The 13,376-nt window shown below is 40.1% G+C and overlaps 1 protein-coding gene across 1 annotated transcript in view; it reads right to left on the reverse strand.

The window, feature by feature from the left end:
* Positions 1 to 13,376, reverse strand: part of SYN3 (synapsin III) — a gene marked incomplete at its 5' end in the record, with an annotated part of 89,636 nt that overhangs the window by 27,263 nt on the left and 48,997 nt on the right. The window contains one exon of the mRNA XM_010160622.1: positions 2,005 to 2,067. Within this exon, the coding sequence (XP_010158924.1) occupies positions 2,005 to 2,067 (63 nt within the window). The remainder of the gene's footprint in view (positions 1 to 2,004; positions 2,068 to 13,376) is intronic.

Here is a 13,376-nt window from a genome sequence, read left to right on the forward strand (position 1 = left end):
TGATTCTGTAAATTGCTCATGTAACCAAATATATCTGGAACCCACCAGGTACTATCACAGCTTGTATCTCCATGAGGGAGGAGATGAAGTGTCATGATATCCTGGTGAGTTTGCTTCTCATGGAGCACAGAGGGATGGCTCAAGGCAGCAGAACCAGTTTTTCCTCTTTTTTCCCATATATTTGCAAGGAATCAGGCTTTCTAGGAGTAGGATTTCCTAGTTGTGGAACACTGTGCTAAGACGGTGAGTGGTACTAAACCCATCAACTTTAACATCTTGAAATAAGAGGGAGGTGGGAAAGCGGGAAATACTGATTTAGGGGAGAAGGAGACTTTGGGGGGGCACAGGCATTACTTTTGGACAGGGAGGGCACATCGCTACGGTAGATGTAAAGGAAGCTGGCTGAAGTGGGGAGCAAAAGTGACTCTGAAGAGAAGTCCTAGGGCTAGTAGAAAATGGGAGAGAGAAACGGGAACTCCAGCACGCTGACCCAAAGTACATTTCAGAATGGTGAGGAAAGGAGGCAGAGATTAGATTTTCTCATGCTATCTAATATTATGAGCATGCAACTCTGCAAGCCCAGCATCCTGTTTGCTTCCAGTGTCACCTGGTACTTCAAAGGGAACCTGTGGGCCCGAGTCCCACGACTGTGAGGTGGGATGGGACTCGCATACTGAATGGGGTGTGGGGAAGCTAAAAGAAGTCATAAGGCCTAGGTGTTGGCTCTGAACTCTCAGATGGAGATCAATACAGAGTAATTTGCCATTTGAGACAAACCCAGACACAGTGCCTCGTTTCCACTTAAGTTTCTGAAAACTTAATAGCATGTGATATTCTAATTAGGACCAATGGAAACACCACTCCTAGCAATGCCTTTAGGCAGGACTGGGGTACGAGGAGAACCTTTATTTGGTCTCTGACAGTGAGCCTTCCAGGACAAAAAACTGGCATTTAATCTTTAAGGATTTAAAATATTTTATAGCTAAAAAACCTCACCTTATTTCTAGACATTTGATATGGTGTACATTGCTCTGCATTATTTCCCTTTTCTATAAATGAGAGGTGAATATTGAAAGTAAGCATTCTAATACTTCACATATGCAATCTGCAGAAACTGCAGTCTAAGTAATCAGTGATTAATTCTGCTCTCAGTGGTACTGACTGACAGATTTCCACTACCTTACGATGTCCAAAATGAAGGAAAACAGTCATAGGCAAAAGAACATAACATACAGTACAACCTGCATGATTACTGAATAAAATAGAGTTAAAGCAATTTCTCTTGCTAGTGGCAAATATTATGTTCATGGAGCTTTTGGAGATTCAAGATGATAAATGTAACTATTCTCTGATGATTTGTTTTAAAATCTTCAGTGAGAGAAAGTGGTTAATCTGTAATGACTAGGAATTTTCACTGACATCAATGAAAGAGGGTTTTAAATCATATCCCACTGAACCATCACCGTGAGATAAGTGATATCAAAACAACTGTACTCACCACTGAAATGCAATTACTTTGGAGAAAGAAAGCAGCAGTTACATAGTGGTATGAAACAATCACAGAGAATACATTAAGACAGGAAATGAAGAAAGTTCAATGTCAAGCTGAAACTAATAAAGAACCAAGGCAAAACCTTCCTGTATTCCCAGGTCCAAAAGTTGGATTGTGCAAACAGACCTTGACTCTTAAATAGTTTCACTGAAGTCAACTAAATTAAGAAATAAAGTTCTGCTTCAAGAAAGCATCTCAGAACATTTCAAAGAACGTCCCATATAGGACAACACATAAACTGAAAAGGCATCAGTGGGAAAATATATTCTACGTTTTACTATTTCCTGAAGAGAGGTGCTTTCTTGAATAATATACAACCAGAGGTGTGCAAGGGTAGGGACCCGAGACAGAATTTGGGCAGTGGAAAGTTAAAAGATCCAAGAAACAGAAGAACATGCACATTATTTTAGCAAACACCCGTCCTCCTAACATGCAATAAGTAGCATCTGCACCTTTCCCATGCCTGAATGCGCATGTCCAATCTTCACAACAACAGGAAATGTTGGCATTGTTAGCTAAGGGGGAAACAAAAGAGACGTATTAGAGAGAGAGAGACCATGAGTTAAATGATTTAGCTACACCACTTATGAAAATTCTTTCAATGAGACCATAATGCAGCCAAAGCTGTTCTTGCCATGAGGTTATTCAAAGATGTTTTTCATCTAGGTGAGGCTATGCGTTCTGGTGAGTTACTGAGTATGTCTTCTCAGTGCTGTGTTATTCCCAACTGGGTATCTCAACCGTTTTGTATGTCTGTCTTTTGACGTCGCTTTTTAAACTGAATTTCTGCTATTTCCTGTTCTATGATTTGTTACTGTGTCTTCTGACCCATAAACTCACACTCTCCTAGGTTATAATCATTATTGATGTCCAATTAATCACTTCTTTCCTTTTCCCCTTGATTTTCATTATTTAGCAAGGCTGTAAATTATTTTGTGACCAGTTATGAAAGCAATGATGTCTAATCCACAAACACACCCTTTCTTTAAAGGCAGATCCTAGCTTCTGTTACAGAGTATCCAAGTTCTCTAGGGAGGGCTCCAGCTTTTGCATGGAATGCACATACTAATTCAGTCATTCATTAGGACATCAAATATGCAAAGGCCTAGTAATACGCTTTATTCAGTCAAATGATAATGGTTCTGTCTCTCCGCAATTTCTGTAAATAACCAGGTTTCTTCCATCATTCATATGAAGAAGTTTTAGATCTCCCAGCCATGGGTGCAGCTGTCACTTCTTTCTCTTTTTCTTCCCCCTAAAACGTATCTATACTGAACCCCTACCAGCCAAGCATCAACGCAAATACCGAGTAGAACAGGACGGTAATGAGAAATAAACACGTGAACACCCTCAACACGTAGTTAACCTGGGCAGCAGCAGGCCAGCAAGTGTTATGGGGTCTGAAACCTTCATTTAGTACCAAATTTTAACAGAGTTAATACAATCAAAGACAAAGCTGATGCCTTAGAAAATAAACTCAGAACTGTCAGAGATTTTATGGGAAATTTATTTTGCAAATACTTAAAAAGGATTGTCAAGAGGTTAAATGGAGTTCACACATCTCGCCGTGCTTTGCACAACATTGCACAGAAAGACACAAACACAACCAGGTATTTACCTGGGAAATGTCATGGGACTGTAAATACTGACGTCAAGATCAGGAGATAAAGAAGGGGAAGGTCACTTGGCTTTTGGCAACATCCAAACCTATCTGTAGGGTTCTGGAGCTAATTAAAATTCACACAGGCATTTCCTGTATTTTAAACATTTATTTTCACTATGCTTCTAGGGACGTCTGCTTTAAAAATACTTTAACTGAAAGGCAAATCTGTGGAAGAACAACGGGCCTTCCTAACATGTGTACAGCTTCGGTCATGTCTTCCGACTTCTTTTTTAAAACATAAAAAGAACATCCAAGCAAACAAAGGCAAGGTGCTTGTTCAGTGACAGAATCACTGTTTCTCCTACTCCTTTAACACACCAGACACTTCCAAGCCTGATGAAACTCTGAGGTCCTACAGCTGTCACCTACACAACTCAGGCCATGGAGTTGCTCACTGATTTCAGCATCAAACGCGAAGCTATGTCTTTTCAGGAGAAAACCAGGTTTGATTTAAAGGCTTGCAGTTATGAAAAAATTACAGCAATGCTAGTTAAATCATTCCATTAGTTAAGTGAAGATGTCATATACATATCTTCTGCCAGGGCATCCTCGAGATCTGAAATCATGGATTACTACTCTGGGCAAGCACGCCATTCTGAAAACCATCTCTTCTATTTAGACGATCTCTTAGACCGTTCTGATAAGCATCTCATATGCTTTCTATTAATGTGTAACTGTGGCTGCCACATTTCAGTGGCTGTGTAAAGCCAACTTGTACTTTGTGCAGAAATTCTGGGTACTCAGACTAACATGGTAGGATCCCATAACTGTGAACACTTTGAAAGTCTTTAACTCTTCCTTAGGAACCATGTCAGGAGTTGGTCTTTAAATCCAAAATACAATGAATTGCTTTTTACAGATCTGTTTCAATCTAACCCATTTAAGTTAAGGCATGTAAGCATGAAAAAAATGCATTAGTTTCAAAATAACCAAAAGCACTTGCAAAAGCATTATTCAGTAAAGATCACTTGTACTGCAATTTAACGTTCTTGCTAAACTGTAGGATTGCCAAGTCCTGTACACTCAACATCTAGTTGCTTATTTATTGCTTTCATATTTTAAACCCAGCCACTTCTTTTCATTTAATTTTTTGGGGGAGGAAGGAGAACAAATCATTGTCTGACTCAAGATTCGTAAGGGCAGCACCACATTTTTATGATTGAATTAAACCACTGAAGTGGGGTTTGTAATGGAAAAGCTGGCAGACCTCTAACCACAGCAATACAAATGGCACTCCTGTAATTAGGAGGACCACGTATTTTCCCATGATTCCAAAGCTGTGGAATCGTCTGTGGGCCGCAGGAACAGACATTAACTCAAATAAACAGAGAAAGAAACTCCCCTTTCTCCTGCAGAAAAACGCGCTAACATCATTTAAGGCAAGAGAGTTCATCTGCTCAGGAGTGTGACATGAAGATTTCGTGCGGTGTACCGCACCCCAGCGCAGAGAGAGAAGAGGTGGCTGCAGGCAGGGGAAAGAGGCGCGTAACGCTGCATTTCCGCTGCCAGAGAGAGAAAACCCACGCCGCACAGAATCCTAGTGCTTCTTTGTGTCTGCCCCTGTGACAGGCCCATGAATCCAGGGCTGATGAAGTCGTTGTTATTTTGGGGTTTGAAGAGCATTTCCCTTATTCCAGCTCTCGCTTTAATGACACACTTTTCCCTTTATACATGGGGACTAGGCAGGTGCCATCAGGCAGTCCCTTCCCTACCGTGAACTGGTTTCCAGGTGTGTGCGGTATTGTTCTCTCCAGCAATAACAAAGCCGGACCTTTCCGACTGAAATCACAGTAAATGTGATCTGAGTCCTCCCCCCACCTCTTCCCAAGCTGCTCTTTCATCTTACTTGCTGTCGTAACAGGGCCGTCTCATCCCGTTTCATATTCTCGGGTAAACATCACGCTCAGTCGCATCATTACAGCGTGACAGTACCAGTGAAAACTTACCGGTTCCATGGGTTTCCTTCTGATTTACATGAGAGTTACTTGGTCAAGAGATACCCTGACAGATGATCTAGCACGTGACAATGGATCCACTTTAAACAGCTGACACTAACAGAACTGAATGCAGGTTTTCTCTGAAATGTATTGTTGGGCGAAAGGGCCGTTTTACAAAAATATTGCTCATTTTTCAAAGGTTTTCTTAAATTCAGAAAATTATAAATTCTACCATGACAATTAAAAACTGAGGGGAAAAAATTCAGAAAAGGCCAACAACAGAAATTTCATTCAGAAATTTCGTGAGTTTATATGAATGAGAGATGGAAATGGACTAGACTGCATGAACCCTTACAGAGAGATCTAATATACACCTAATATATCTGAATATTAAAAACATAAATTAGAGGAACAGGGCTTCTATTATAACTTAAATAATAACGTAAGAATCTATAATTATTAGTTGGAGAGAAAACAGAATATATGACACGCATGCAGTACGATTTCCCACAGGTCAATATGGTGGATTTGGAATACCCTGCCAGACCCAAAATTAAGAAAAAGCCGTTCAAGATAAAATATAGTTTCCTCCTTCCTCTTTTCCAGAATGTTGGTGGAGGTTTTTTTCCTTGTTGAGAAAAGGGGGGAATCCACATGCTTCTGGAAGACTTCATTTGTTACCTTAAAGTGTTTGCACAAGTATTCATGAGCATCATTCCGCTGCTCCGCAGCACAGGGCAGGCCAACGGGTACCAAGCCCAGGCTGCTTCTTTCACTGAAATCACCAGCTTGGAACTGCCATGGAGCATGTGCAGAAGAACCCAGAAAACACAGCAGGAAACGAAATCTAACGAAAACCCCAAACCAATGAACAGTACAAAAACTGCTCTGTGGAAAGGAAGGTATTACGTAGATGCTACAGCTCAGACCTCTGAGTGGCTAATTAACAAAATCACAGAGCTCATGAACACTTATCTGCTAATGCTGTGCTCGTGAAGAACCACATGATTTTTACGCTATACTGCTACCTGTGTTTTCAGTTCGCCTTAATGAACGATAAGTACAACCAGTAGTCTGCCGCAGGGTGTCCTACTAAGAGTCCTTCGCACTTCTTGAATTCATTGCTGTGCTTTTCTTTAAACTGAAATCTGTGTGATTTGCATGCAGTTCCAGTGTAGCAGCAGGGAAAATAATCCTGTTGCTTGAACGTATCAACGAGAGCCATGTCCTTCCAGTGAACCTGACAAAATCAACTTAACTGGTGTTTTACGAAGGAACAAAACACACACTGTAACGCGGGGCAGCTGGCAGCACCATGGCTCTGCCAAATGCAGGTTCACTCTTTAGGATTCGTGTTGCCATCGGAGATCTGACATCCTCTTCTTACAAGCTCATTTCTGCCTTGTCACTTTATTCTTTTCTAAATGTGAGCCAAACCTAAGGCTCTTGGTCAGAAACCCTACTTAATGGTTTCTTCTTCCAGAATGGAGTCTCAGTCAGTTGCAGGTGTGACACAGCTTTACCACAATGTTTTTGAAGTTAAACATCAACTTTGAAATCACAGAAATATATCCGCCCATCCCTGTCAGGCCCAGGGACTAAACTGCGTCCCATCCCCGGTCACATACGCCTAGGAACGCAGAGGGATTTTGGCACCATAGGACCTTTTTATAGATGGTGACACTGCCCAGAGATCTCTCTATAAAAACACTGTGACTAGTCACGAAAAAACACTTCCATTTTTGTTTTATCCAGGTGTGAAGACCATATACTCTTAACTAGGTTCAAGTTTGAAAATGAAATTACGTTTGTTGAATTCTGACAATTATAGATATTTCAGTCATGTAATTTCTGACCAACACCCTCTAGAGAATACACATTTCATGCATGCAAGTTATCCCGTAACAATAAAGCTGACTTACATTTAGAAACGCTTGTAATTAGATGAGCAGGAAAATCTAAAAAGTCAGTTACTTCCCTGATTCTCTTACTGACATCACAATAGCAAAGACAATTATTATCCCTGTGTGTTAGTGTTTCATTTGCATCAGTGTTTAAAAATTAAAGATTCTTTGTACTATGAGCTTACAAATACAAGTATCAATCTATTGTATTAATCCTTAATATTTAGCCACTTAAAGAAATCATGAATCTGCTTACGATGCTTTTTACTGTAGAAAGAAGAATTCTAGTTTGATATACTTGCACAGTACCTGCAGCACCATTATCATCGTCGATAATCTGAGGCGAAGGTCATTTAGTTAACCAGTAGAAAGCAGTATAGTTAACCAGCACAGTCTTCATCTGAAATATTGTTGGTATTTTTCCATATGTAACGGACTAGTGCCTATCCTTCCTCTGTCAGAAATTTCCTGGAGTTTAGGTCTGGTTTACTAGAGTGTCATCCTGCAATTCTGTCACTGTAAGTCTACTAATTTAAAGTAAAATCCTTAAAATTTAAGCTTCATACACAAAAGTGCTCAAAGGTTTTTAAGTTCTTCTTTAATTTAAGTATATTTGAACAATGCTTGAAGTTACATAATATGAGCTATTTTGTTCTCCAGAGTTGTAATTTGAAATCTTGTAAATTTACTTTAATTTTTTTTCTAAGATATAATGTAAAATATAATCAAAGCTGTATATAAATACAAAACTAGGCAAAGATCATCTGCTGGGAAAAAAAACCCAAAAACACCAAAACCCAAAAAACACCAGAAGAAAAAAAAAAGCCCTCTCCTGGCAACAATACAGAAAACACAGTTATTTGAAGGTGGTATTCACTCTGGCTTTAATGCCCTCATGGCTGTGTTGCCCAAAAAAGCCACAATAGGAAAAAAAGAAGGGGGGAAGTAGTGACCAAAAAAAAAAAAAAAAAGTTGAATAAATATGACTTGCCTCAAGTTCAGTGTTTAAATATTTATCTTTCCAATAATCCCCAAGCAAAGTTCATTTAACCACTCCAGTTCCATGTAATTTATTTGTGGAATATGCATCAGACTAAATCTAATTTTGCTCTGCTTACTTTGGAGAAAGGAAATTAAAAGTGAAATAATGAAGGTGGCCTTTTATTCATTTTTTCTTTCCCAGAAACAGGCAGGAAGAGTGCTAAATCAATAAACAGGCAGAAGATGTAATTTCTCTGGTCGACTTGGTTTTAAGGAAACACAATCTCAAGACAGTCAGGGCTCAGCCATGCAGAAGCTCTTGCTCACCAGCAGATGTAGCTCAACCTATTCCTCTTTGAGTTACAGAAAAGCAGAAAGGTGCCTAAACTGCTCGTGTTCTCAACAAACACAACCAATGATACAGACGTCAAGCCAGATTTTCCACTGCCTGGTACCTTGACAGAAAAAGCTAGGTGTAAAATTCTGTACGGAGTAGTGTTTTATACCCCCCAGACACCAGCGGCAAGGCAAAGGAGACTGACACGCTTTGTAATATGGGCATTAAAGAAATCCAAAAACTCGAGTGGGTAAAAGGAGTAGAGCTTTAATTGGATTTGTAACCAAAGAAAGATGAGTGCACCTTAATTGTGAGCTCTTTATTCAACAGAGAGGGTTAAATTTGCTTATAAACTAAATCAGTGCCATGTAGATTAGTCCCAGGGAAATGCTGGGCCACATCAATTAGCACTGACGAATGGGAGTTGGTGCAAGATTGGGTATTCCCAGCACCCCTGGTACCCAGTTTCTTCACTTGCCACTAACACCCCTTAGGAGAGACTGGATATTAAGAAACCAGTGCTCTTGGTACTCACTGAACAAGTTTTGACACGATCTTTGTGTATAAAGTGACAGTCTCAAGTAAGTCCGAACCAGGAAAGCAATCTAAAATACCTTTGTCCCCACAGCAGGTTTTCAGTCAAAAAATAGTATTTATCTGTATCAACACAGAAGTGATCTGATGGTAGAAAAATCTTCTATTTTCAATACCTGTACAGCATAAACCCAGAAATTATCATTAAAAAGAAAAAAAAAAATTATGTATAATGGCAGTGAATCAAAAAGAGCAGTTCCCACAGACCTCTAGCAGGAACTCTGGAGAAGACAAAATCTTTGCAGAGACAAGTTATATTTTGATTCTGGCATGTCAGTGTCTCATTCCATTCCACCAACTATTTAGCAAACTGCTGTCTCTCAAACCAAGTAACATTTTGCCACCCTATAAAAAAATCATCCAAATTGCCGTGACTATAAACTGTTTTTCTTTTTTTTTTTTACTGGAGTATTTTGAGGGCGACAGCTATCAATACCCTTCCTTTTGATGTAGACTATAGTATATATGGAGGTACTGAACTTAAAATCCATGAATGCTCATCTGTTTTGTGAAATACTAGTCTAATTTTGAATTTTCTGCATGATTGTACAGTTTTTGTACAGGATATGTACTGTGACTCTATCAGGTAAACAGGAAGTATTTTTTAGGGAAAATAAATGCAATGCCAAATGAGAACTAGAAAGGCATCAAGAAGGCAAGACATAAACTCTTACTGTGGGGAATCCTGCCTGCCATCATCCTAAAAGAAGATTAATTTGCCACAATGGAGAGAGAATAGGATCGACCCAGATAAAATTATCCTTTGCAGGCTGCCAGAAGCTAATGTAGAGAGCAGGCACCAAAGCACACTGCGGAGAAGGGACAGCACGGTGCCTGTGCATATGCCATTGCAACTCAGGAGTGTTGGAAAAAGCTCTATGGACAACCCCTGTGCCACACAGTTTGGCGCTCCCTGACGTAACTCTGAGTATCAAACCTCAGCCTGCCAGAGAGATGCTCGTGATCCATACCCAGGGTCTACAAACTGCAGGCATCTTGGGGAAAGAGAGATGCAGAGGGGAGGGAGCAGTGCCGGGAGGTGACACACCAGCGCGGGTCAGACAAAGGTACTGCTGCTGGTGGCTTATCCTGCAGACCTGCGATGCCGCAGGAGGCTGACAGGGGAGGAGAGAGCAGGTACAGCGAGGGAGGGTGGGAAGGCAGCGTGGAGCAGAGTCTGGCAGTGCTGCCTCTCCCCACAGCAGTTCCAAGGCTGCTGCACCTCACTCATCACCTGTCACCCCAGTAATTCCTGGGGAAGAGATGGAAAGGTCACAAAGGCAGTGTGAGTGCTCTGGAGTTCAGGGGAAGCAGCTCACGCTGTGGACTCTGCATGTATGGCAGCCAGCAGTGAGACCTGGTGGCTTTAGTACGGCTGTCTGGGGGCTGTTAGCAGCAAAGTAAACAATCACGGTAATTAATGACCAAAATGCTGTTGATAGATGCTAATGCTCCATAGTAAAAATTAACAAGGATCCTGACAACCAACTGTACAAAAAGCCCCTCCAGAACTACAAGTCCTGTGAAAAATTACAATTCCCATTGAGAAGAAACAAAGCCGATTATAAATTTGACTGTAGTTTCCGGCCTTCTTTCTATATTGTACATATCATCAAATACAGTGGATCATCCCCAATCCTCTTTATTTTCTTGCAGTTTACTAGAAAACAGAAACCAGTTGTTCAGCACTGGACTTACTTAGCTGGACAGAAATGTGAAAGTCCAAGTGTTTATTCCATTGTGTCAATAACGAATTGAAGGAATCCGTGACTATATCCCTTGATGAATGTTTTCCATTTCTTATTAGCAAGTGTTAGCTGTGTCAGAATATAACCAAGGAGTGGGAACTATTTCATCCTGCTACTCTTCATGCTTCACTGGTGCTATGACATAATTGGCTGTGATACCATGGCCTACTTATCAAACTACAGGAAAACTGACCTCATAACATGCAGCATAGTGAAAGAAGCCCTTTTACTCCATTTATACAAATAGCAAAAAGACCAAGCAGTTCTTTTGCTTCAGTCTGCTTATGTTTATAAAACACTGGCTATAATTTGTCTACTATTATTTAAGATATAAGATTATTCTGCGTAAAAATTAGCCAAGGAATATTTCTAGGCCATTCGGGAATAATTTCTGTATTTTACAAGGTCAAAATCTCTCTGCAATACAGAATGGGTGCTGAGCTTATGGCTTCTTTTAAGCTCTCTAGAAGTAATTTTCCGAATACAATGACAAATACTAATAATATACAATATAAAAATGGACAACGCAGCTTCAAGATAAGGCCTAATGCTTTCTGATACTGTTCAGAGGTAACAGGTACGTAAACACTACTCGTAAGAGTAGAAGCTGCAGGTCATGTTTGTCTACTCTGATAAACAGGCTAAAAATGCATTTGCTTGCATTTGTGAGAGCCTGTTCCCAATCATACAGATTTCCAGACATAGTAAAATCCCTTTCAAATACTATGATGTAAATATGCCTTTGCCTAAACTCTGATTGTAATTTGACAAAACTTACAGTTTCAGAATGAAGATTTATCAGAAACCAGGAGTTCTGCTGAGGTTTCAAACATTGTTGGCCTCTTACATTTCAATGTTGAGATTATATCAATGCCGTCACCAAGAACTGAGATACACCCACCAAGAACAGCTCCTTAGTCAGACTTGCCTGGGAAGCAGAACAGCCAGTTTCAAGTCCCAGCTTTGAGTAAGTCCACGTGCCCCAGGACTGACTGGTGTACATATCTGCTTTTCCTGCTGCCATTGTGACCAGCTGTTTCACGTTAGTGTTGAGAAACCTTCTCGCCACAAGTTTCACTCAAATCTACACCTGAAAGGTCTCGTCGTGTGCAGCGTGTTTCAAGACTGTCCCTTCCTATGCTGACCAGGACTACAGACATCCACGGGGAATGTGTTGAGTAAGAAACTCTCTTACGGCCATTTCCTTCCCTAAGTGCTTTAAATATTCCATCTATGTACAGACGGTTTCACAGGACTCTTAAAAATTATTTCAAGGGTAGCTTCAGGCAATACTACACAAGATCATTCTTAAAACGTCATTAAAATTATTGCATTTGTACAATTACCATATGAGATTTAGTTTTAGCATGTTTATGCTTCCACATATTGTTGAACGTAAGTACAGAATTCTCAACCATGTCCGTCAGTTGTGAATGAATTTTTAACAAACAAAATTATTTAAAAATCTTGTTATGAGCATAATATTTTTCGTTAGATTGTACTACTAGCTTGATTGCACTAGATATAAAGGTCTGGGGCGTAGTAGTTTGATGTGCGATTCCGGACAATCTTAGGCAAAATGTGCCTTAGTTAGCCATCGAATAGGTAGACCTGCATGCTCGATGGTAAAGAAGTCACTTTGACCAGCATATTTCTTTATTACTTGAATTTTGTTAAAACACTCATCAAATGAGTCCATTTAGACCATCTATAGCAGCAGTCACGTGATGTCATCTGGACACGAATCTATGGCACTCAACTAATTCAATCCTAGTGCCCTAAGTGAGACTTGAAAATCAATAGCCCTAGAACTGCTGACCACAGTGGCCAGGAAAATACCTGCCGGGGTGTTTTTGCAGCCTTCTTGTAGCTTGAACTTCCTGTGTAAGGTTTCAGCCTCACGTCTTTTATTTTTCACTCGCATGAAAAGCCTTCTGAAAGAAGAAAGTTTCACTCAGGTAAGAACAGAGATGTTAACAGGTCTTAAGTATTTTCAGGTGTTAGTCCTAGACTTGGATCCAACCTTATGATTTGAAGCCAAAACTTCAGGCTGAAAAAATAAGAAGCAAAGTATGGCTGCTTGAACTAGACCAGGACAGAGTGAACAGCATTCCTGGCTCAGTTTGGAAGTAGATCTAAAATCTGAAAATGAGACCCAATTCTAACGATTCTGAATATTTGGGGGTTTTGTTTGTTTGGTTTTGGTTTGTTGGTGGTTTGTTTTTTTTTGTTTGTTTTTTTTTTTTTTTTTTTAAACAGATGGAGGTTTTGGGGGTTTGTTTGGGGGAGGGAGTGAAGGTGGGAGGCAAAGGAAGCAGACTTGGAGCACTAACAGTTGTAAAACTGACCTCTTACTGTTCAAAAATTAAGTAAATGTGGTGCTGTGAAACATGCCCACGTCTATAGAAAGATAAAAAGCTACTTTCTGTGCACCGAAACCTCAAGAAAATACATTTTCACGAGTCTGGAGTGGAATGGTTCAAATTATGTTAATGAATTTTCAGTTCCTAAGCTTGATGTGTGAAGTGACAAAATATGCAATCCTGTAAGCAGTGCTGTCCTGCATGTCTTTGATTACTCTCTAATCAATGTTGCTCCCTCATGAAACCACCTCTTCAGAGCAGGAGGGTGTGTACATGCTACACCTACCCAGATTGCTA

Source organism: Eurypyga helias, unplaced genomic scaffold (genome assembly GCF_000690775.1).
Source record: "Eurypyga helias isolate BGI_N326 unplaced genomic scaffold, ASM69077v1 scaffold7311, whole genome shotgun sequence".
Taxonomy (NCBI): Eukaryota; Metazoa; Chordata; class Aves; order Eurypygiformes; family Eurypygidae; genus Eurypyga; species Eurypyga helias.